The following is a 25,643-nucleotide window of genomic DNA, read 5'->3' as shown; positions in this document are numbered from 1 at the left end:
TGACTGTTGTTAGACACCTTTTCCCTTTAAACTCCTTGGAGTCCTGTCACCGTTTTCGGGGGTTCAGGTCAGAGCTGTTTGAAATCTGCGTATTAACCCTGTGCAATCAGTATGTGGTAATGTTTGGCCTGCTCTTGTTTATATCACTGGTTCCCCTTTAAAAGTGATGTGAAAGTGACTGCTTTGCTCCCTCAGAGGCAGTTCTTAAGTTAACAGACTCTGCTGGTTGCTGAGTTTTGATTTCCTGCTTCTCCTTTTTCACGTCGTCACTCTGAGTCGGGCCGTGAACCATTGACAGCGGCAAAAGCTGATAAGTGTCTTGTTTAAAGTCCAACATGCTTTATCACCCAGCGGCTGTTTAAACTTTTGGCTCTTCAGTTAAGAAGACACTGTGACCTCTGACCCGTGCATCGTGTTGCTGTCGTCATGTTGCTATTAAAGAAGGTGAAGCTGCAGAGGGAGAGGCAGAGAGGTAGGCACTGTGTTGGAGATTACGAGGCTAAATTAAAACCTTCATCCTCCTTAGACTCTATAGGACTGACTCCAGAATGAACAGGATTGCTTTGGGTCAGTCCAGTCCAGAGCTATTTGAAGGCATTTAGCAGGACGGTCAATGAGCTGTTTACATGCGGACTGGTAGCTAAGCTTTCAGCCACTTCAAGCTTTCTTATGCTGTATTTACATGGTACTGTACAGACTGCAGTGTTTCCCACAGGTTTATTTTTGGCACATGTGTATGTTTGTGTATGTGTCAACACAAAGTTTTTACACATTCGTCACCTTTACATGTTTCGGGTACCAAATTAATCTTGGACAAAAATAGCATTTCCAGCACCAGTAACCGTTAATTCTGCGGTTTTAATCCCTACCTGCATTTTATTTGCTCTGAAAACAGTTATGTACAAAATGAAAGGAGAACACGGCAGGTCCGTACAAAGACAGACTTGACGAAAAGGCTATCTTCGCTCTGGAGTACTGGAAGAGAGAGGGGGCAGCGACAGTCGCTTTTTCCAGTGAAAGGGATTTCTTGTACCACTGTGCATTTCGGGATTTACCCCGCAATCCAAGCCCTCCGTTGCCTCTTCGTGACTTCGGAAACATGACTTGAACAATTTTTCTTCCACGAAGGAATCCGATAAAAACCAAATTGCTTTACCCGTTGGCTTCCAGTGGCTGTCATGCGACTGGCTATAGCAGTTAATAATACAACAGCTTCTTGCCATTTTTTGTGTCTGTTTATCTCGGTGTGACTGCTGTCTTGTAAAAGCCTGTGCGCGCTAGCCACTTGTACCCACAATCCTTTGCGGTTTTACCCTGGAAATGACGCCACATTTTCGATCGCTATACAAAATGCAGTTTTTAAATGATTATTTCATTCATTAAGAAAAAAAAAACATATCCAAAGCTAACTCATCTCATGTGAAAAAGTAATTACCCCCTCTAAGTCATAAATTAACTTTTATTGTCTGATTTCTGCCAGATCTGTTGAATTATTAAATTGCTTAAATAGAACCTGTATGATAAAGTGAAGTAGCCTAAAAGATCTCAAAAAGCAACAAATCATCCCAGGATCTAAAGCAATGGATGCGAAAGATCTGCTGGTCTGCTGCCGCAGCTGGTCTGCTGCCGCAGCTCATCTGCTGCGAGTTTCAACGTGTTTTGCATTCAGAGATGCTCTTCTGTATACCTTGGTTGTAACGAGTGGTTATTTGAGTAAATACTGCTTTCCTGATTGAAGTTCAGCAGGTCATCTTGACCATGTCTGAGTGCTTTGGGGTGCTGCTGTGTGATTAGCTAATTGGATAACAATTAAATAAAAATAAATGTTAGAAGCAGTTTACTCGCAGCAATTCAACTGCAAAAACCAGAAGAACATCATCTTTGTTACCTTGTGGCAGCGTGAAAAGGGTTTTTGGTGCAGTGATTAGATGGTACAATACAAACAGGAAATGTACACAAGGTCAAAGACTACAGCATCACAGAAAAAAGCTGTGGAGTCAGATTTCTCTTGTTCCAGGAAATAAAAAAGAAGATTAAGAGTTAAGTTTATTCGTACAGCTCTTATCAAATGCAGATAACTTTCTTTAAAATTGAGAACTGGGGCATTAAGCTGTTTGAGTTTTATCAGTTTTATCAGCATGTCTAAGTAGGTAAAAATTGAAAATGATATACTAAGCTAATTCAGATTTAAAAATAAGTAAGTAAATGGTGATATTTTTATGACAGTTTTTTGCAAGAAAAGTTACAGATTAACTTTTCTTGCAAAAACTGCATAAAAATCAGCAGATCTTCACATATGTGAAGCTGCGTCTGTAGAATGTTTACAGATATTGTTTCAAGATATTTAGTTAATAACTGTAGCTCCTGTGCTGCTGGAATAACTGGAGGTTTTTCCATTCTTCCCATTCCTCCACCATGGTGTGAATTCAGCTAATTTTATCTTCGTAGACAGCACAGTGCTGAGTTGGTCTAAAACCTCTTAAAACCACAGTTTTAGTCTTCATTTTCGTGATACTGCCCAATAAAGGTTGTGTAACTCGTCAGGTTTCCCATCTATGACTTAAAAAAAATCCATCTTGGCTTCCTCCTGAGGCTAAAACACTCAAATTAAGAAACTTTTTTTTTTTTCCAAGCATTTTCTTTTCTTTTTCTTTTCTTTTCTTTTTTTTTTTTTTTTTTTTTTGTTTGTTTGTTTGTTGTCCAAGCAGGACTAGTTGAAACACAGGCATTGGTCTTTATGATGTAAAAGGCATTAAAACACACATGACAATAACAAAGCTGTCATATAATCATCTTTTCTCACTCTTTCAGGCAAAACGGGTGAGCCGGTCTACTCTCCCGGTCACAACGGCTCTCAGGCCACGTCGCCTGCCGCCCTGCCCCCACTTCGCAACAGTAACCACCATCATTTGACGGTATGGCTGCACACTGCTTTATCATTTATTATTTTCACTTCTTTGTCATTGTTGTGTTCAAAATAACACATGTGAAGAGCATAAAGCGGATATCATGCCTAAGTATCTGGACTTCTTCCTCTTGATCTCAGAATCTTTAAAACTTAGATGAACTGTGAGTAGTTTGCTCATTTAGGTTTAACCAAAATTCACAAACTGTGTAAATGTGCTTTGATGAAATTAGTACTCAAACTGTGTTTTCTTTTACCAAAATACAAAATTTTTCTTCCAACTAGGCCAATTATGCTTTACCTACTTTTAATGTTTGAGGTGACAGTGTTGCTGCAGTTCTAGGAAGCCCTTATTATACAAAAGCTTTCAAAGAGCCGCCTGGTAAAACAAACGGAAGAAGAAAAAGACTATGAACCCTGCACGCAGCAGGCTGTCAGGGAGCGAGGGGAGAGAGCAAGCCATGCGCCGCCCTAATTGGCTTTATGTGAACGCAGGTGAGACTCGGTAGTCTATCAGCACAGAGGATGAACCACAGAGCAAGGGCAGGATAATAATGATGATAGAAAAAGTTGAAAAAAAGCTGCCTAACAAGGTTTTGAACAACGATGGTAGCATGCAGAAGTCATTCAGATCGCTCTATCAGAATCAGAAAGTCATTATTTATCCCTAAAGGGCAATTATTTTATATTTGTTTATCTGCTCTTGGCTCTGTGTGATGTCACGAATAGGGAATGTCACTAATAAGGTCATTTGAGTACCTCAGACTAGTTTATATCCTCTTTTACTGTGTGGTTCTCCTTTTTTTTTTTTTTTTTCTTCCCTATTCTCTTTCCGCTCTCAACAAATCGGGGTTGATGGCTTCCCCTCCAACAGTGTCTTCCTGTTAATAGGGAGTTCTTCCTTTCCACCATCACAGAGTGCTTGCTCACAGGCAGTCACCTGACCATTGGGGTTCTTTACCTTACAATACACATGAAAATTAAAATTGAGCAGTCTGCTGAGCTGAATAGAAGCTCCACTCTCCTCCTGCTGTTCAGATCTTCTGTTTGTGGGAGGCTGCCAATCAGGAGATTAAAGGAAGTGGATGAACTACACCAATGTAGGGGTGGGCGACATAAACGATATACGATAGAAACGATATAAATTTGGCTAACGATAGAGCGTTATAGTCAAAATCTCTATCGCGCATGTTGATGATGTCATCAAGCTGTGCCTGTTTTGGTCGAAAGCATCGCAGCGTGTCACCACCCGATCCGTACCAGAAACCCGATCGGTACCCCGCATGCGTGAAAGGTTTCTACTTCCGGTCGTAGCGTTTTACGATAGTTATGAGTCAGAGTATCTGTTAAAATGTTAAGAATAACAAGTATATCTTAAAATGTTTGCAATAATGAAGCATTTCAGTACAATGTAGACAAAAACGAAAAATAAAAAGAAAGTTACGGATCAGGACTCTCCGATCCTTACTGCGCATGTGTAAAGTCTGACCGTACAAATCGGGTCTACCCGATCCGTACCGCGCATGTGCAGATGTTTTCTTCTTCTTCTATTCGTTTAATGGCAGTTTACTCCCCAGTGTACGAGGATACCGCCACCTGCTGACCGAGCGAATAAACCCTATTATAAACTGAATTATCGTCATTACAAACGTGTGTTAAATCTGATTTAGTGATAGTCGAGTGTGTTTATGCTTGTCTGTGAGGAGAGGATTGTTGGAATAGTGATGATGATGTCCGCTATCACTGTCAATTGTCAGTAAACACTTCATCTGGCTGATGAATCTACACGTGAGATATTACAAAGTCTGCATTATTAACTCTGTAATTAGGCGCCATTCTTCTTATTTTACGGCGCTGTTGCTCAATCGGGGAACGCTCTCTGTTGAGGAGAAAAGCATGAATTTCTTTGTATACGGATTATCCATTGTTTAAATGTCCCGGGCAGTCGAAAAGGAGGCAGAGCTGTTGAGAAATGCTAGGAGCTAACTGGGCGATAACAGTATCATTCAAATATATTGAATGTCGCAATGTTGGCAAAGAGAGGAAGTGACGTAAGATTTGCGCATGCGGGGTACCGATCGGGTTTCCGGTACGGATCGGGTAGTGACACCGCGGCTAAAACCATTATCATCTGCAAATTATGGCGGGCGACAGTCATAGTAAAGAGATGAAGCACTTTTGAAATATGGGGAAAGCCAAAAACTGCGCTTCCTCCACTTCCGTAACATTGATTCATTAATGTTGAATTCTCTCGCAGCTGTTCTATTCCCGCGTTGTTGCAGTATATTAATAACTAACCTCGTATTGTGGATGAATAATCTCAGTTGTTCTCCTGACTGAAGTTTGGCCCGTGTATAGCATTCTGCTATGCGATTGCATTTGTCCCTGACCACCAGAATCTGTCACGTTAACTTTTATTGAGTGGGGGAAAAAAGTTAGCGTTCATCCTCCAGCTTCACTGTGCTAATGTTATGCTAACATAGCTGTGTCGCTAGCAATCACGTAGCACAACATTATATACCAGGTAGTCCAACTTCAGTAACCCTGCAAACGCCACTGCTGTTTAGTTTTCTGTCTTCATTTATGTCGGAAGTGGTAGCAGAGCTGTACGTTTTAATTAGTTTCAAAAATCTCTCAGTCAGAACATGGTATGAGATGTTTAGGTGGAAACTAGCGAGCTAACTTCCTGTTAACTTCTAACTCCGTTAAATTTAATAAATTCTGTTTTCATGGATGTAAAACTTAATTGTTACACCCGATAAAGCAGCAACGTTGATGATTTAATTAAAGATGAAAGAATTTAGACCGTTTTTAACTCTTAGTGTTCGTTTGGCTTTGGGACCTGAAGTGGACGGAGTTTTGGACCCAGATTGCTCTGCGAAGCTCCTCACTACGGCAGCCGTAATGCTCTGACAATCCATCAAGCAGTGCGGCTTACCAAAGTTGTACTAAAACATTTTTTAACAGATTTCTGCACGCCAAAATCAGTTCGAGATCAGTAAGCACAACCAGCATTCATACATAAGGCACACTCTCGATTTTTGAGGAAATTAAAGGATTTTAAGTGTGCCTTATAGTGTGGAAAATATGTTATACAGAAGAAAATAATATATCGTGATATATATCGTTACCGCACGTGCTTCAAATTATATCGCAATATGAATTTTAGGCCATATCGCCCAGCCCTACACCAATGCCTACTTTAAAATAAATACCGTAACTGTGAAGCTGTTACCAAGAAGAATGTGAATCTGATCCAGTTTAATTATAAACATTAAGTCTGCTAGTGTGCCTCAGGTACATGGTTTTATTCTGATAGTCATCAGCAGGTGAATAACAGAAAAAGTGATGAACAGATTAGCGGCAGATGTTCTGCTCAGACCTTTGTGGTCAGCAGCTTCGTGCAGGTCGTGATTTTTTGAGTTTGATTCAGATTCTGCAGCTCAGGGTTTTGTCCCGTTCATCTTGGCTCATCGTTGGGAGAAATAAGCTGGTGAAGTCATCTGTCGGTGTTGGCGTGTTAGCATACTGTTAGCGCCAAGAAGCAGCACTTCTGTGCACCAGCCTGCTGCAGCCACATGGCTAATAATAGCCTCCTGTGCCAGGATGCTTTAAACAGCTAAATGGTTTATAGGCTGGTGTGAAGAGCAGACACACGCACACACAAGACTAATGCTATAAAAGAAATAATGCATCATTTATTTGCTCTGTTTATTTTATCGCCACTTTTGTACACGATAATGACGTTTCCTGTGGCACGTCAGTGGAATCTCTTACCAGACATTAACATTGATGTCCAGGACGGCAAATCGGAGGCTTCTTATCACTTGGAAAAAGTCACATGTTTAATCAAGGAGCAAATATTAATTGTCAGAAACTGATCTTCCAGCCTCAAGTAATTTACCTGCATTAGTGTGCCTTAAATACAGTGTGCCTTATGGTCTGAAAAATATGGTACACAAAAGAAAAAATAAATAAAATTAGAGCTCAGCATATAAAAACATTAAGAATTTTATTGCATTATATTAATGAGGGCAACCTAACGACAAGTGAACCCTGGAAGAAATAAAATCTTATATTGGGGCAAATTCTTTAATCACAGTTGACTGATAATTCTGTACCGGCAGTTTTTATTTCTCAGTAACGATTGAAATGAACAGAAATGTTGATTATTCTTCAAAATAACTGCCTGAATATGTACCTGGACACAATTCAAGATGGGTGTCCAGTGGCTAACCTTTCACCTGAAAGAACTCATTTCCCAGCCCTCTTATATAAAACCATTTAAAAACATGGAAATATTACACCTAGCTTTTTTATGTATGTTTAATAATAAAAATAAATAATCTGCAGATTAATGAATAATGGAAATCCTTGAAGGAAAGAAGCAACATTTGGCTGACTGAGTCGAGGTGTGGTCAGGTAAGGGAGGAGTCAGCAGAGCCACATGTCATCTTATATGTCACTGTAGCTGCTGAGACACACACACAAACCTGTTTGTGTGAGTGTTTCATCTCCTGATTTTCATCCTCATGTTTGTGCCACCGTGTCCTCAGCTGCCGGGTCACGAGAACACACACTTACTGTGTTTTTGTGTTAAGCACCAGGTCTTTGAACCAAGCCGCTCTGCCGTGTGTGTGTGTGTGTGTGTGTGTGTGTGTGTGTGTGTGTGTGTGTGTGTGTGTGTGTGTGAGTGTGAGAAAGCACCTCTGTTATCTGAAAGGACCCAGGTGTGCTGGTCACCACAGCAACGGGGAGTGACTCAGTGAGCAGGAGACAAAGGGAGACACGGAGACGGAGGCGCCTGTTAATCAGAGGGGGATAATTTCCCGGACACAGTTCATCTTTCCGGGAATAGTTTTTGTCTAATTCACTCATTTCTGGGTGTTAATTATCCACGTTTCTCTGAGAGCGCACGTCCAGGTCCATATTTGGATGACACGCATCAGAAAATGAATAATTAAAAGGAGAAAAATAAAGTCCCAGAATCTAAACTTAAACCAAAGACGACATAAGTGGTCATAAAGTGGCCACCTGCTAGTTACTGTTTTTAAATAAACCTCGGTTTCCTCGGCTCAACTTGCAGAGGACTCTCTCTTATTTTTAGCCAATATTTCCCTCTGTTTTCGGTCAGGGAGGCTCTAAAGTTGCGATGTCGGATGCCGTCCAGCTGTCATCGCAGTCGCAGGGCCATGTCACTCAGCTCTATGAGGAGAACACCAACAAACGCCCGGTGCTGACCTCCCAGCCCAATGGGCTGGCTCCAATCAGCTCGTCCCGACCTGGCTTGCCGCTGCCAGACCGGCAGACCTCGACGTCAGAGCCTGCCCACCACCACCGCCAGAGCAGCGCAGCCTCCAACAAGTCGACGGACAGCAAGCCGAAGGTCAACCCCATGACCCCGGAGCAGGCCATGAAGCAGTTCATGTCCAAAATTTCGTCATTCGAGCAACACGAGATGTTCAGCTATCCCGAGGGTGAGTGTCCCTAACCACTCCGCCTGCAGATGGTCGTTCTGATTGATTAGAGGTCGGGTGTATTGACAGGAGAGAACCACCAATAACTGATCAATCATCTGCTTCCTCCTCAGTGTATTTTGTTGGCCAGAATGCCAAGAAGAGGCAGGGGGTCCTCGGTGGAGCCAACAACGGGGGCTATGACGATGATCAGGGGTCTTACATCCATGTACCACATGACCACATTGCATATCGCTATGAAGTCTTGAAGGTCATCGGCAAGGGCAGCTTTGGACAGGTATGACTGCTGACCCCCCCCTAATTTCCTGTTTTTTTTAGTCTCTGAATTTTTTTTCCTTTTTTTTTTTTCTTTAAGATTATTTTTGTTGACTTTTTATTAAATTTTATTTGCGGTTATGTTTAGTTCCTGACTTTTTAAGAGTGATGACAAGTTTTAGCGTCTTTGTGGTAATAATTTTTAACCTTAATGCCTGCAGAAGATTCCAGATGATGTTGTAGTTTGTAGCAAAGACAGTAGAGATGGTTATTACACAGCTTAGCAGCTGAGCTTTGTTTGCTTTATAAAGGAATGCCACGACAAAAGGAGCTTTTAGTTATCAGGTTATGAGTCTTCATGTTTAATTTTAAGATGAATTTTTTAATAGAGAAATAACAGTTGTAGAATAGAACCAGGAAAACTATGAATATTAAAAATATCTTTGCATACTCTATTCCGAGACTTTAGTTGGTGGGGGTTTTTTGGGGTTTTTTTTTTTGTTTTTTTTTTGTTTGTTTTTTTGTTTTTTGACATCAAGAATATCTAATCTAAGATTAATGACGGCGTCATGCTCTTCCTTTTCCTCCTGCAGGTGGTGAAGGCCTTTGACCACAAGACTCAGACACATGTGGCTCTGAAAATGGTCCGCAACGAGAAGCGCTTCCACCGGCAGGCAGCGGAGGAGATCCGCATCCTGGAGCACCTGAAGAAGCAGGACAAGGATTCGAGCATGAACGTCATTCACATGCTGGAGAACTTCACCTTCCGAAACCACATCTGCATGACCTTCGAGCTCCTCAGCATGAACCTGTACGAGCTCATCAAGAAGAACAAGTTTCAGGGCTTCAGCCTCCCGCTGGTCAGGAAGTTTGCCCACTCCATCCTACAGTGTCTGGATGCACTGCACAAGAATCGCATCATCCACTGCGATCTCAAGCCCGAGAACATTTTACTGAAGCAGCAGGGACGCAGCGGCATCAAGGTCAGCTGCTGTAAACAAATCAGAGGAAAATCCCCTTTCTTCACTTCACAGACCCTTTCAAACTGCTTCTCTTTCTCTCCTCAGGTCATAGACTTTGGTTCCAGCTGTTATGAACATCAGAGGGTTTACACCTACATCCAGTCCAGGTTCTACAGAGCACCGGAGGTTATTCTGGGTAAGAAAAACACTGAGAAAACTGAGAGCAGCGTTTCCTTTCGCATATGGAAGACAAAATAAACTGGCACGTTATAAGTTACTCAATAAAGGAATAAAAGCCATTAAATAAAAAATAATATTAAAAATATAGAAGAAGACTGAATTTAGGGAAACTGATTTAAACATTTTAAATAAATAGTAATAAAATATATATAAAATTACGTATTTAATTTTTAAAAAAAGGTTTTTAACCAAACTAGTCATCGCTTTTGAGCTCTGACAGCAGAGGTTTTTTTTTTTTTCACTTTTAAGATAATGTACAGAATAAAAGCTTGTTATTCTGACTTTAAATGAGAACCAACCAGCGACTTAAAAAAACAAAAAAAACCAACAACGAACGTTTCCCTTTAAAATTAATGTGCATCAAGTTATCTTTGCAATTTAATAATAGATATAGTTATTATTACTTGCATTCTGATGTTTCAGGAAACTCTTGAAAGCAGTTCATCGCAGGAAACGGTCTTTGGACTTCCTGAATGTGACTGCTTTACTTTTTGTTTGACCGACTAGCCAATAATGACACAGGCTGGATTTGATGGTGACCCTCTTTCTTCTCTTCCAGGCTCCAGGTATGGGATGCCCATCGACATGTGGTCTCTGGGCTGTATCCTTGCCGAACTGCTCACTGGTTACCCCCTGCTGCCGGGCGAAGATGAAGCTGACCAGCTTGCCTGCATCATCGAACTCCTGGGAATGCCCACTCAGAAGCTCCTTGACGGCTCCAAGAGAGCGAAAAACTTTGTGTCATCAAAAGGCTACCCACGGTACTGCACCGTGACCACGCTACCCGATGGCACCACAGTGCTGAACAGCGGGCGCTCGCGGCGGGGAAAAATGCGCGGCCCCCCGGGCAGTAAGGACTGGAGCACGGCGCTGAAGGGCTGCGATGACGTGCACTTCATCGACTTCCTCAAACAGTGTCTAGAGTGGGACCCGGCACTCAGGATCACGCCCAGTCATGCGCTTCGGCACCCGTGGCTGAGGAGGCGGCTTCCAAAGCCTCCGTCAGGAACCACGGCTGGAGAAAAGACCTCATCGTCCAAACGTGGCACGACCACTACTGATGGCGCCATCACCTCCATCTCAAAGCTCACCACCACGTCATCCTCCTCAAAAACCAGGACTAACTTAGCAGCTATCACGGACGCCAACGGAAACATCCAGCCGAGGACAGTGCTGCCCAAACTGGTCAGCTGAGAGTGAATGCACCCCACTCGCTGCAGGGAGGATGGCAAACCAGCCGAATAAAATGGTTTCGTCCAGTTTGACAAACGTTTGGTTTTTCAGCGTTGTTGGGGTGCATTCAGAATAAACACGGCATGGAAATGTGCGGATTGGCTACTCCGCCGCACAAAACCCAGTTAGATGAACTTGCTTGCGTTCAGGAATGCCTCAAATCCTCAGTTTTACATTTTGAGCAGTGAGACACGAAGTAACCGCACATTGTTTGGACCCGACTGCAGCGCCACTCAGACAATCAGAACTCACTATACCGCTCTGTAGCTCCAAACTCACAAACACATCAACAACATGGTGCTGACGGGGGAACAAGGCTGTTTTTAAAGCGTTTTTAGTACAGAATCTTTTTAGCTGGTTTGATTAATCAATTTAACAGCTTCAGTCTTACAAGGTTATATCCAAACACAGTGTAGGGCCTTATGAAGGAGGTTTATGAGGTTAACTGACAGTTAAGTTTGATATATCCTTTTAATTCTAAAGGTATAGTTGTGCAGTGATTAGCTTTCTAGTCTTTGTTTTATGTCAGAGTGGAAAAAAAAGTTTGTTGGGTTTTAGTTAGGGGTAGATTGGTGGTGTTTGTTAAAAGCCCAGCAGAACCCACTCCCTGCTAGGTAGCTAACTTTGTTAGTTAGCTTTTGTTTTACAGTGTAGCTAGCCTTTTTTTTTTACCGTGCTAGCATAGTGCCTGTCAGCTGGCTAACTGCTAGCTGGCACTGTTTGTTGTTGGACAGCTACATGTTTCTTAGCTGTCCCTTTGCTAGCTATTTACCTTTTGACTGGCTAGCAGTTAGCTTAACAAATTTTAAATCTGTCAGCTAGCTATAGCTGGCTCCACGTTTGCCTTTTTTGGCAGTCTGGCGGCTAGCCTTAGCCGGTTTTTAGCCATAGCTCGTTAGCTCTTCACTGCCCAGCCTTACGAAGCACAGACAGAATGAAAAAGATTTTTAATATCTACACTTTGTTTTTTGATGGGGATAAAATAATGCCTGAAAAGAAGGTTTGAAGTAAACAAGTACCAGTTTTTTCCTTTTGTAATGAATCAAAACTGAGCACTGAGGGCACGAAATGGGGTTTGAGGGAGAGGAGCTGGTTTAATAGTAACATTATAAACCTCACAGCAAAGAGCATGGATTAAAAAAAAATACATTTAATGTTGTAAACCAAAGGGGACAGTGAAGAATTTTCTTAAATAGCCATTTTAAATAGTATTTAATAATAATTTGTCATTGTATAGAGAAAATAAAAGATGATTGTTGACCGTTACGCGGTAGACGTATCACCTGAGCCCAGGAAAAAAAAGTTTATCTAAAATTAACTTGTACACAAATCCTCATGTGCAACAAAATGAGTGTAAGCAACTTTGATTTTCAAAGTACCATAGGTTTACTAAGCTCCTCCATTTGGTTTTTCTCAAAGTATGGCGAGGTTGTTTTAAACCACAGCCTTTAGAGCCATTTGGAGCATGATATGTAGTGAATACCCTTTTAAAAAAGTAACAAAGAATAGTTAAGGAGCATCTACGTCAGAATGGATCGAGCAATAACATCTAAAGTTCAGCCTTTTCTTTTTTTTTTCTTCTTTTTTTTTTAAAACTTGCGGCAGTCAGTGAGCGATTAAAGGTGAATACCAATGGGACCTAAGCATAGTGAGCCACTGCATCTGGCCCTGAATGACGCAGTAAAATTACAGATTAATTTAATGATTATTGATTATATAGATCCAAAAAGAAGTACATTTGCTGATACACGGATCAGAGTTAATTATTGAAAAATTTATAATGGGACGGGAGATGATTTTTATTTATTTGCGACACGTTAATATTTATTAATCTAATCTATGTATTACGTGCAGTTTATACTGTATACTTGAATGTGTGTGAGCTGAATGTATGTACTTGTGCGTGTATGCGCGTGCGCAGTATAAAGGGTCTTTTTGTTTGTTTGGGTTTTTTCTAAAGCTTGTTCCCTCAACCCTGCATACTTTTACACACACACACACACACACACACACACACACACACACACACACACACACACACACACAGAGCTGTATCTGAACGCACTCTAAAACTTAGGAAGATGACGACTAGGAGAAAAGCTGGCCCACAGTTGGCTGTGTGCACCATCAGCCTGGTGATGTAATGTAGCACGCAGGAAGTGGACGATGATGCTCAGAAGGAACTCTTGTTTAAAAACAAACAAACAAAAAAAAAAAAACAGACACTACCTGCTCCACCCATCTCAGGGGAAGCTTTGTCCCCCTTCTGGAGGAGGAAGAGGAGGATAAAAGGGGGGATCCTCTCTGATGTTGGTTTGTTTTTTTTTTCTGAGGACTTGATTGGTTGAGTTTTATTTTATTTTTTTAATTCAGTGAGATGAAGTGCAGAGAGTCATAACTGTGTGCCTTCAGTATCTCATTGCCATGTCTCTCTCTCTCTCTCTCTCTCTCTCACACACACACACACACACACACACACACACACACACACACACACACACACACACACACACACACACTCTTAAAGAGGTGATGTCATAGCATCAATAACAAAAATGAACAACAAAACCTCCCAGGAAGTCCGTCAGTATCCTTTGGTGCCACTCACACCAGCATGGTGAGATTTAATGGCTTAGAGTCTGGATGCTGATCAGTTCCTGGTTTGTTTCAGTAAAGCCCAAAGATACCTTGTGAACCCGTGTGACCTTTGACCTCTAAACCCCAGCTTGTCTTCACTGATCTGATACAATGGTTTTGTGGTCAGTGGAGACTCAAACACATGTTTAGCACAGTTTACAGAGCAAACAATAGTGCAGCAGAAAGCTCAAACAGTGGACACAAACACCAAAACGCCCACATTTGACCCTGTGGAGGTGTTCTTGTGAAAAATCAGTCCGGCTTTCATTTTGATCTAGGAAACCGCTGTTTTGCTCAAATCCCAAGCCCTGGATACATTTTAGAGGTTTTACTCTTGATTCTTAATACTTTTGACTGTAAGCAAGTCAGATTTATAGCTTTCTGTATAGTCACTCTGAGTCCTGACCCACTATAAATGGCAAACTTCCTGCCATAGGTAAGACCATATGGGGCCCGGAGTTGTGAATGAATCAAAAAACGATGTAGTAATACTAAATTAGTGCCACCATATTTCAGTACCTGTATCCACCTGTGAATGGTTTCCCTGTTATTGCTATCTGCTGCATTACAGAACATGCCAACTTACCAGCCAAAGTAGCTTTAAGCTAACCTGTACCGACATCCACAGGTGTGTGTGTGTGTGTGTGTGTGTGTGTGATAAGATGATTTTTGGGGTGGGCAGGGGATGTATAACATGGCTGCACAATGTATAGACACATATCAGCCCACTGTCGCCATCTGTCACTGTGGTACAGACCAGTGACACCTGCTGACAAGAGGGCTAAGCTAACACTAGCCGTTCGACTGCTAGCGCCCAGCCGCTAGCTGCTGCACTGACGTTTGTTTTCTTTGCAGTGATGCTAACACTAGCCTATTGCTAAATAAATGCTAGTAGCACATTTTTACCTGCTAGCGTTGAGCTCTACACAGAGGGTGCTCGTGCAAGCTGTTAGCATTAGCATTAATGTGGTTTTAAAGGTTTGTTGTTGTTGTTGTTTTTTTTTAAAATTTAAATATTCGTACCTCAGATCGCTCAGTTATTATTATTATTATAACCGCTGTCACTAACACCCAGGGCATTTGGTTGATTCTACCAAAGTGCATTCCTTTACAAAGCTAGCTCAGAGCTAGCTGCTCAGATAGACACGCAGGTAGGTAGGCAGGAAGTATGAAAGAACGCAAAGGGGAAGTGGACAGAAAGGCGATTGAGTGAGAAGCAGCTGTTGTTATTGAGATCAAAAGAGCATGAATTGCTTTGTTTTGTTTTTGTTTTTCTAAATATTGTCACTGGCTGCAGTCACGCTCATGATGTTTGATTTAAATAACCTCCGGTAGCAACCAGTTGGGTTTTTTGTTTGTTTGTTTTTATTTTGGAGGGGACAGCAACTATAGCCTGGCTATCTTGCTAGCTCAATGCTACACTAGCCAGTTAATGTACAATCCCATTAGCCATTTAGGTTCTCTTCGGGAGTCTTTGCAGCCAGAGGTTAGCGGCTGATAGCTTGAAGCTGCGCTGTATTTCTGTGATATTTGCCAGCTGGTTTTTATTGTGGATCTTATCTGTAAATAATGTGCAAAGTGTTTGAATAATAGTTGTTTTTTTGGGGTGGGGGGGGTTAAATGCGCTGATGTGCCACGCCGCAGCCAGTTTTACAACGTACTGTATCTACTGTACAGAACACAGAAGTTGACTTTTCTAGTGAGCCTTTGTTAAATTTTATTGTGGTGCAAGAAAAGGATTATTATTAATAAAACAGTTTTATTGTTCGTCTTTAGGTTTCTGTCTTTTTGTGAGTCGGAGTGTAATGAATGGGATAGATGTGCCTCTTTCTGCCCACTTTTAAATTGCAAACAAAAAATGGAAAAAAGGCACAAAACATGAGAACACTAAGAGTTATTTAGAAGTTAAACTAAAAGGTAGTACAACCCCACAAGGTGCACAAGCATACTGAGACTGAGACTTTGTCTGACAACCCCGGTGCCTCTGTAGAGTGGAAACTCCGGAGTAACAAAAAACAGCTGAAAGTAATAAAGGAAAATGAGGTAAGAAATGGAAACTAGAAACAAAGCACGTAAGAATCAAATTTGAGTTGCCAATGCAGGAAAAGTCTTGGATTGGCCTCCCCAGAACCTGGACCTCAACATTACTGGACCAATGTGGGATCATCGTGACAGAAAATAGTACAAAAGGCAGAAATGTGCAAAGAAGAGGATTGAATGTCTTTCTAGAAGGCTGGACAACGCAAGACATCTGCCTAAGAGTCCATATTGTGTTAAAGAATGAATGGTCCTAATAAATCCATTTCAAGCTAGTTAGAATTATACAAACTTTTTATTCCAGTCTGGAAACAGAGAACAATTCAGCTTGGAGTTTGAGTGTTTCTCCTCTTCTTCCATCTCAGGTAGAAATCCATCAGACACTTAATGACTTGCAGGAGTCTGTGGAGGAAGCTGAGCGATTAGAAGGGGGTTGCCATGACAACACAGTCTCCAAAGTATTAATGAATGCAGAGTTTTCAAGGAGGAGGACGTAACATCACATGCGACAAGGAGCCAGGAAACTGTGAGGCACGCTGTCATGGCAACCAGCTCGGCGTTATTAGCGCTGTTTAGATTAGCGCCGACAACACAAAGTGTTAGAATACAGAACACACAGGATGTAAAGGTGTCACAGGTGTAAAAAAGTCTTTATTTACATTTAAATTTACTTATGAGAGCCATGTGAAGGACAGATGCCAAGAAGCAGCAAGTTAAGAGAAGATTTACCCCTCTTCTTCATAATATCAGCCATCAGATCCTCTGTGCTGTGGCCTTGTAGAGACTGAACAGAATTATTTTTAGAGCCTGTAGTTACTGGAGGTCCTTCACACAAAGTAATAGTTTTCATCCAAAATGCACCTGATATTAATAATTAATTGAATTCTCAAGTATACAAATGATCAGACAGCTCAAAAATGACCATTATTGTTGCCTAAAACCAGCACGGTACTTCTCATGTTTTACTCTGTTGGACCAAAATATCTTAATTACCTCCATAAAAACCCGTCAAACCTCCAAATTCACATTAAACAAGAGGATCTATGATAACTAATCAACATTAACCATTTACTGGCTGTTTGTTTGTTTGTTTTGTCTGGGGGAAAAAATGAAACCAACATGCTTCTTCAAGTTCTTTAGTTCCTAAAATAGTAGAACCTTTGGCTGTATTGGTTTATTGCACAATTAAGATTTTGACTGGATGCCGATCGCAGCGGCCATCTGTAATTTGTATGGAAGAAAATTTACTTTTCAAAGTAAAATGTGATCCTCAGCATTACTTTAAATGTTATCAATTCCAGTTTCACTCCTGCTCAGTGAATAGTTTCTGAGTATTTTCAGATTAGTCGACTAAAGCAGCGGTCCCCAACCTTTTTTGCGCCACGGACCGGTTTATGCCCGACAATATTTTCACGGACTGGCCTTTAAGGTGTTGCAGATAAATACAACAAAATAAAACTAGTACCGGTACCGAAAAAAAGATTTATTCATAACACACGTGAAAAGACCCAGGAAAACAGAGTTAACGATAAAAACCCTGAAAACCATACATTTCACACCTGAGCCTCAACTCTCGCGGCCGGGGGGTTGGGGACCACTGGACTAAAGCAATCAAAAGTATTTTCTTCTCTAGCAATAAGTGGTTGCCAGATGGTTGCAGACTGGACTCTTGGAGTCTTAACTCCACACGGTTTCATGTCCAAAATAGTGGAAAAAAATTATTGATGTGTGGTAAGTAGTCACATGACTGCAAAACCTCAATAATGATATGCTATCTGGTAGCTAGCAACACAGCTTAGAGTAATATAAACACATTAGCTTAAGGACAATAGAGGGTGACTGTTTTTAATGCTTCTCTTTGGAAAGCAAATGTGTTTGGCACAACAAACTATTCAGAACATGCTTCTGCTTGCTACAACTGCCTGACAGGACAGGTGTTTAACAAAAAAAAGTTCATAATGAAAGTAATGGTAGTTCTTGGTGGGCGGAGACAAACACCATCATGTGATGACAAAGTCTGAGATGATCTATCCACAACACCAGGCGAGTCATTAATAGGTTGCTGCACTGTTTGGATTTTTTCCTATGAAAGAGTCGTGATCGAAATCTTAGCGATTCCTTTGTTTCTTTTTGTAATATTGGGTCTCAAGAACACTTTAGACTCAGTTTTTAAAACCTTAAAGGCATTCTTGGTATGAACAGAGCTGTAACTTTCCAGTAACAATCAATGGGCGTGTCCAACAAGGTGTAAAGATTGGACATTTTTCCCATTGTTGCCTCCCTCGTGACTCACAGAATCCTGGGCATGTTCACTGAAAGCACAGCTGTTCCTGCCCTCTGGTAGCTGGAGGCTTTTTTGGGGATTTTTACACCACACAGATTATTGATGTCGAAATGCTTCCAGAAAAGATGCATTTAGACTCTGTAACCTGCTGCTGGGTGTGGGACACACAAGACACGTTTCCACAGAACGAGGAAATATGCAGCACAAACAGAAACTATGTCTTTGTTAGGCTGTAATTTAACAAAGGGCACAAAATGTCTTGAGTGTGAAATATTTCTTTACACCAAGTAACAGTATGTGTTGGTTTTTGGTTGTTACAGGTTTTCTTGTTAAGAACTTTCTAATCTGAAACAAGCTGCCAGACAGTAGCAGTACAGAGTAGTTGGCAAGTTAATACTGACTGATCGATGCTTGAAGTCTAACAAAAGCTTAGTTATACCCAGTGAGCTATACAAAGGAAATGGCTATGGAGCCAATCCTTTTAACCAGCTGTGCACATAATGTCCACAAACGATCAGAAGAAACACACAATGAAGTTCAAAAACGTCCACTAATAGACAGAGCCTCTTTTCAACTCATCTCCCCAGAGTCATGTTCTCAGTCTTTACAGTTGGCTGTTCCGCAAGTTCCCAATGAAATCAGAGGTTGGTTTCACCCATTACTCCAGTTGCTCATTAGGCGTTTCCTTAGCCAGCCTCCCAATAGGTGCCCACATATGACCCAATGGCTTTATCTCATCTTCAGCTGTCTTTCTCTGTCTGCTTTGGTCTTTCTAGTCTTTGTTTGCCCACCTCTCTAATGGCATCCTTGTTCATTCTGAGGACGTGGCTGGTTCGTCTCCAGGTCTTTCACAGTACACCCATGTAGACTCTTTAAAAGTTAAGTTTGAGTTAATCACCATGTTCCCAGAAAGCATGTTTGTCCCTATAATGATATTAAACACACACACACACACACACACACACACACACACACACACACACACACACACACACACACACACACACACACACACACACACACACACACACAGAGGTTGTCACATCTGCGCCCATGCATACACATTTCCTATTTTCGACACTTCTTCTTTCTCGCCTGTCATTAACAAGATAATTAGTTTGCCATGGTAACGAAGTACAACCATGTGATTGGAGCAGCTGTGCTCTGTTTAAGGCTGCAGGGGGAGATTAGCAGGAAGGACATGGCTGCTAATTATAGCAGCTGAAGCAACAGGCTAACATGCTAATGGCTCAAAGAAGTCCTGCAGGAGCAGCTGCTGCCTGGCTCAAGGGCAGGTGTTCAGAGAAGCCATAATGCAAGTGGAAGTCAACCAGAAATCAAAATTTTGTGGAAGTTTTGATGCTTGGTTTTCTCTTCATTTACTTTGAAATGGACTCAAATCAAGGTCTACTCTGGATGTTTGAGTGGTTTCCTCATAATTCAAAACTTAACGTGCGTTCTGGATAAACTTAAAACAGTTATATCACCACCTGGGAGGGGTTGCTGCTCAAAACAAACTAAAGCATGTGAAAGGTTGACTTTTCGCTGACTGACAGCAGGCTGATAACTTAAATCTCATTTTTCTTATTGACTGAGCACCATTTTCTTTAGTGTTCAGAATAAAAATCAATCAAACAACTCCAGGTTTCTTTTCACCACTGTAGACCAGGGAGAAAAGGTCTTAGGATGGGCATGGTCAGCAACAATACTCAGATAGGTTGTAGCATTTTAAATGATGCTCATGTAACCCTGGTAAGATTTACAGCATTCAGAAGTACAGGGTTCTTTGAATGCATCGTAGTTCTTGTCTGATCGTTAAATTTCCGGGCTTGCCCTGAAGGCATCACCTGCAGCTCGGTGTACGCAGTGTTGCCAACTTAGCGACTTTGTCGCTATATTTAGCGAGTTTTCAGACTCCTTAGCGACTTTTTGTTTGTTTTTTTCTGAAAAAAGTCGCTAAAAAAAGACGTGAAAGTGCGTATCGCTTTTACTCTCAACAAGTAGCGGGTGCTGTAACGCAGTCAGTTCTTCTTTTACTCTTTTGCTGTTTTGTGCATCACAAGGTTTAAAACTACTTATAAACACACACACAAAGTAACTCCACCAGAGTGCCTATTTCGGGTCACTTTTACCAGTCCAAGCCCGGGTAAAGGAGCAGGGTTGGAATTGTGACATTAAAAAAACCAATAATTGCTAAAAGAAATTTAATTTGTAGTTCTAAATAAACTCTAAATGCATTTAGGACGTTTTTACTCACTTTATGTCTCTTCCACGATGTTATTTCTCTCTCTCTAACATAGGTTACAATTGGATTAACATGACCAATTATGCAAATTAGGCGATGACGTCATTTAGCGACTTCTAGCAACTTTTAGGACAACCACACAGCAAATTCAAAAGTGTTAAATGTTTTGGTGTTAATAGTCTTCTTGCAAAAGTAGAGTTAATTTTACTCTAAGCAGAGTCACATTCTTTTAATGTAACTCTGAGGTGTAAAATGATAGTAGTTAAAATCGAGTGTTAAAAATGAGTGTTTCTCTGTCAAATCTGGAGGTGTTACAATGGAAACATTAACTCTTGACCTCTTAACTCTGAACTCCTAGAGGGGCTATGACACCAATAGAGTAAATTCACAGACTCCGCCCCCAGCACGGCTCCAATCGAAGCTGAAGGGAAGCCGTTTCAGAACATTTTGCTCTACATATTTGAGTTGTTTGCCATGCTTGGTAAGTCATTTTTTCAAAGATTGTTTCAATTATTATTATGAGCTTTTACTTCTGTGGCTCTTTGGAGTTGAGACAAAGCTGTGTGAAAGGCATTAGCCATGTTGCTCGCTGATAGCATAATATTCTGTTTTAGTTAGCTGAAAGGTATTGTTTGTGGGCAAATACCACAGCCTTGAAAAAAAGCTTGCATGTGAATTTTCAGTCAAACTTTTGGTCAAATACACCTAAAACAAGGTCTAGAATGTGAAATGTTGGTATAATGGTGCTACTTGAAGCCTGAAAACGATCGCCCATAAAAAAAACAAAAAAACCCCCAAAAACGAGCAAACAGCAGTAGCAGACGTCCTGACTGGGTTCTACGTTAGCATAGATCCCTCCAGAGTTTTGTGCACACGAGCAGCTGGTCCTAGCACACTTCAAATCCTGTCTCCCCCCCACCCTGGACCCCCACCAATTCGCATACCGCCAGAACAGGAGCACAGAGGATGCAGTCTCCATCGCACTGCACTCTGTCCTCTCACACCTGGACAACAACAACACCTACGCCAGAATGCTGTTTATAGACTTCAGTTCAGCATTCAATACAATCCACCCCTCACAACTCGTCAAGAAACTGACAGACCTGGGCATCAGTTCCCTCATCTGCAAATGGTTACTGGACTTCCTGACCAACCGCCCCCAACATGTCCGGCTGGATAACCACTGCTCATCTACCATCACAATGAACACCGGTGTACCACAAGGCTGTGTGATGAGCCCTTTCCTCTACTCCCTCTTCACCCACGACTGCAGACCTGCTGATGGTTCCAACACCATCATTAAGTTTGCAGATGACACCACAGTGATTGGCCTCATCAGTGACAACGATGAGGCCGCCTACAGGAAGGAAGTGGATCGTCTGGCTGAGTGGTGCGACAGAAACAACCTGCTGCTTAACACCGAGAAGACCAAGGAGCTCATCGTGGACTACAGGAGGAATGCTGACCCACATCCACCCATCCACATTAAGGGGACGGCTGTGGAGCGTGTGAGCAGCTTCAAGTTCCTGGGAGTCCACATCTCCGAGGATCTCACCTGGACGACCAACTGCTCCAAGCTGGTCAAGAAGGCTCATCAGCGCCTCTTCTTCTTGAGGACTCTGAGGAAGAACCACCTGTCCTCAGACATCCTGGTGAACTTCTATCGTTGCACCATCGAGAGCATCCTGACCAACTGTATAACAGTCTGGTACGGGAACTGCTCTGCCTCGGACCGGAAGGCGTTGCAGAGGGTCGTGAAAACTGCCCAGCGCATCGCCGGAGCACCACTTCCTGCCATAAAAGACATCTACAGGAAGCGGTGTCTGAAAAGGGCTGGGAAAATCATCAAAGACCCCAGTCACCCATCACATGGACTCTTCACCCTCCTGCCCTCTGGGAGGCGCTACAGGAGCCTCCGGACTAAGACCACCAGGTACCGGAACAGCTTCTTCCCCACAGCTGTCAGACTCCTGAACTCTGCCTCCTGACATCTGACCCACGTTAACATATGGACTGAACATACACACACCCACAATGGACAACTGTACCCTCAAACACACAATAATAACATGGACTGAACCACCACTCACAACCACTAGCACTTTATATAGCCTCTGTAGAAACTATCTACACCCTCACTTATCTTAACTGCACTACTGTATAGCTCTGTGTAAATAATCATTCTGTACATTCGATAATCTTTAATTCTACAACTGTTTACAACTTCCATAGTTCACATTTCTGTATAGCTGTATATCTCAGATTTCTGTAAAGTTATTTATTTCATATTCTGTATAGTTTTTCATATTTATATCCTGTTCATAGCTTGTACTCACTACAGCCTGTACATACTTATAGTTATAGAATATTCACAACATACTTCATACCGTGTACATTATAACATACCATAATAGACCCATTTCTGTAATATACTTACATATCTATACTATTGCTAATATATATTGTAATATATCTATATCACTAAAGCACTTCTGGATGGATGCAAACTGCATTTCGTTGCCCTGTACCTGTGCATGTGCAATGACAATAAAGTTGAATTCTATTCTATTCTATTAGGTAAAAATGAAAAAGGTTGAGGTTTTACATTTAGTTCAGTATTACCTGTTGCCTGCGTCCTTGTTTTTTGGGAAAATACTTTACACAAGTAATGGCTCAAAGAGGATTCCTTTTTTTTTTTTTTTTTTTTACTGTGCTGCAATTGTTTACTGGATTATTTGTGCCATTAATTAGTGTCAACTAATTTTTATTCAATCTCCGCACAGGATATGCTTGTGAAGATGGAATATGGGGGAGAGCAGAAGTGCGTTGAAGTTCCACAAAGGGATGAATGAAGGACATGCATATTGTATTGAAGAAATAAGTGATGAGAATGCTGTTATTTGCATTTACCATGTCAGACCTTTTGATAAACAAAATTCTAATGAAAGTGAGAACATGTATACTGTTACATCTTTCAGAAAATGTTTTGAAATTGTGGTGCACAGTTCAGAATAAATGTTTTTCAAAAACCATTGCATCTTTTTAGTAAATGTTTATTTCCAAAATAAATTTCTAGAAGTTCAGAACAGTAAAATTCCCGCTTTTTAGAATGAATTAGAAGATAACTCTTATGTAGTTAAACGAAAATACTCTTTGAGAGTTAATATATAAACTCTTAACACCAAGTGTTAAATTATCAACTCCAGACAGATTTGGTGTTTAACACTAAATCAGAGTTAACGTACCAACTCTCCAAAAAGAGTTAAATTAACACTCTCTGGTGTGGACCCATATAGACACTTTAATAGTGTTGAAATCAAATCCGACAGTGTTAATTTGGACATGCTGGATTTGCCTTGCAATAGTGATTTTCCTTACTGAGGAGTTGGCAACACTGGGTGTGCGTGAAGGTGTGGTGTAGAGGGAAAAGGATGGCAAGGAAAAACTCCATGCTGCCGCGAAGCACGGTTTCCCAGTTAAAAGGAAAAAAAGAGGTTAACATTTGTGAGAGAGCTGCCGTTAGCGGTGAACCGCAGACGGGTACCTACCTCGAAGGAGTCGGAGTGTTTCTTCGAACTTTTTGAACTATTCTGTGAGTTAGCCTAGCTCACTTAGCACCGCAATTGCAGTTCAATGCACTAAAAAAAAAAAAAAAAACTAACCAGTCAGAATAGTAGAAAATGTTGTTTAATGATGTTTAAGATGTGTTTTCATAGTATTGCGATGTTGTGACAGTTTTGTTTATTATGAGTGTTTATTGTTTTTTCCTTTCTTAGGCCTGCTAGTTTCTGCCGCTGCCAGCTAAGTGGTTATACGCAGTTCACGTGCAATAGCTGTGCTGTAGCTGTAACTGCGGGTGATGCAGAGTAATGCCAGTGTATTTACTTTTTATGTGCCACAAGATGCAAATTTATTTTAATATTTAAAAAGAACCAAGGACATTAGGAACAAAGACATTTAAGGAATATGGACATCTAATGTTCTGCATATTTCTGTGCAGACTGGGTTTTTTTTTTGGTTTTTTTTTGAGGGACAATTCCATGTGTGCTGTGTAAGGAGCTGCCATCGCAGATTTAAGGCACCATTACTGCTGTGGAGGTCTTCTGTGGATCAGGACGCGGACACGTGATACCTGCCGTACCAGGAAGGCGGTAGGGAAAAAACAAAAAGGAAGTCCACCTAAGAGATACCTTATCATTTTCTTTTGCTACTTTTATTTTTTCTTCGCCTGGTTCTTTTTTGTTCTCAAACCCAAATAAACTGGTAACTAAATGAAACTCATATCATAAAAACTGACGGTTGACAACCAGTAAAAGTCTAGTGGTACCACATTTTCCTTTTCTTTGGGGGTGTTGAAATATTGTATTTTCTTTCTTGTCTTACATCTATTTTGATTGTTTCAATTATTTTTGTGATGCATTTGAGATTGTTACTGCACTTGAAGGTATCTCTACATTGAAAATGAGCAAAGGGAACTGATCCAAAGAAGATGAATATATACGAACACACACACACACACACACACGAACACACGAATAGGGATGGGTATCGTGTAGGTTTTATCCGATACCGGTGCCAAATCGGTACTTTTGAAACTGTGCCGGTGCTCAAACGGTGCTCAAACCGGTGCTTAAAGAATGGAGAACACAAAATTGGTCCAAAAACCTCTCATGTTCAGCTGTTTCTTGTTAAAATATAACAATGTTAGCCTTTTCTCCAGCTATGGGGCATATATGGTATCACTCTTGGCTGGAAGCAGTGCTTAAACAATGGAAAAAACACAAACTTTGTCCTAAACCTCTCATGTTTAACTGTTTTCCACTTTTTCTTTGGTCATTTTAGCCTTTTTAGCCAGGGTGAAGGGAGTATCTGCCATCAAACAAGAAGACAGCAGCATGTAGCTATGATGATGTTTGCTAGTTCACCTTACATGCATTAATGTAATAACGTGGTTAGCCTACGAACAACATTAAGCTACTCACGCAGAGAAGAACGGCTGCTGCTGCCATCATCATCCGTCATCATTTCTGCTACACTGGCAGGGCTAGGGGCCAGGACTCTCCTCTTCGTGTTTTTGGGGGATGTTGCATAACAGGCAACCCACCCGCAGTAGATGTGCTCGGTGTGAGGTCTCGCAGCAAGCTATCAAATACGGCGCATTTCTGGGCTTTTAAAAAAAAAACGCTATGCGTCGCCAGGTGTTTCATCGGATTTGAGGTGTTACCTCCTTTGACAGTATCACAGTATCAGCTTAAAGCACTTGTTGCAGGCTGCTGAGTTTGCATATTTTGCTGTGAAGTACAGCCAGACTTTTAACCGCTTCGCCTTGGGCATTTTTAATCTGTAGCTCTGCTTTAACAGAACGTAC

At 41.3% G+C, this 25,643-nt stretch overlaps 1 protein-coding gene across 6 annotated transcripts in view; it reads left to right on the top strand.

The window, feature by feature from the left end:
* dyrk2 (dual-specificity tyrosine-(Y)-phosphorylation regulated kinase 2) overlaps nt 1–15,476 on the top strand; it is a 30,298-nt gene extending 14,822 nt beyond the window's left edge. For 4 of the 6 annotated variants that reach the window (XM_026146684.2, XM_080291279.1, XM_026146685.2 and 1 more), the window contains exons 2-7: nt 2,812–2,915; nt 8,040–8,382; nt 8,496–8,659; nt 9,231–9,620; nt 9,705–9,795; nt 10,399–15,476. In XM_026146684.2, coding sequence (XP_026002469.1) covers nt 2,812–2,915; nt 8,040–8,382; nt 8,496–8,659; nt 9,231–9,620; nt 9,705–9,795; nt 10,399–11,033 — 1,727 coding nt within the window. In that variant the 3' untranslated portion in view covers nt 11,034–15,476. Of the gene's footprint in view, nt 1–2,811; nt 2,916–3,224; nt 3,401–8,039; nt 8,383–8,495; nt 8,660–9,230; nt 9,621–9,704; nt 9,796–10,398 lie in introns of all 6 variants that reach the window. The other 2 variants (XM_080291281.1, XM_080291282.1) reach the window with 1 other exon arrangement.
* Nucleotides 15,477–25,643: the final 10,167 nt, after the last annotated feature.

This window comes from Astatotilapia calliptera, chromosome 17, assembly GCF_964374335.1.
Source record: "Astatotilapia calliptera chromosome 17, fAstCal68.1, whole genome shotgun sequence".
NCBI lineage: Eukaryota > Metazoa > Chordata > Actinopteri > Cichliformes > Cichlidae > Astatotilapia > Astatotilapia calliptera.
This window is presented reverse-complemented; position numbering and strand designations above follow the sequence as displayed.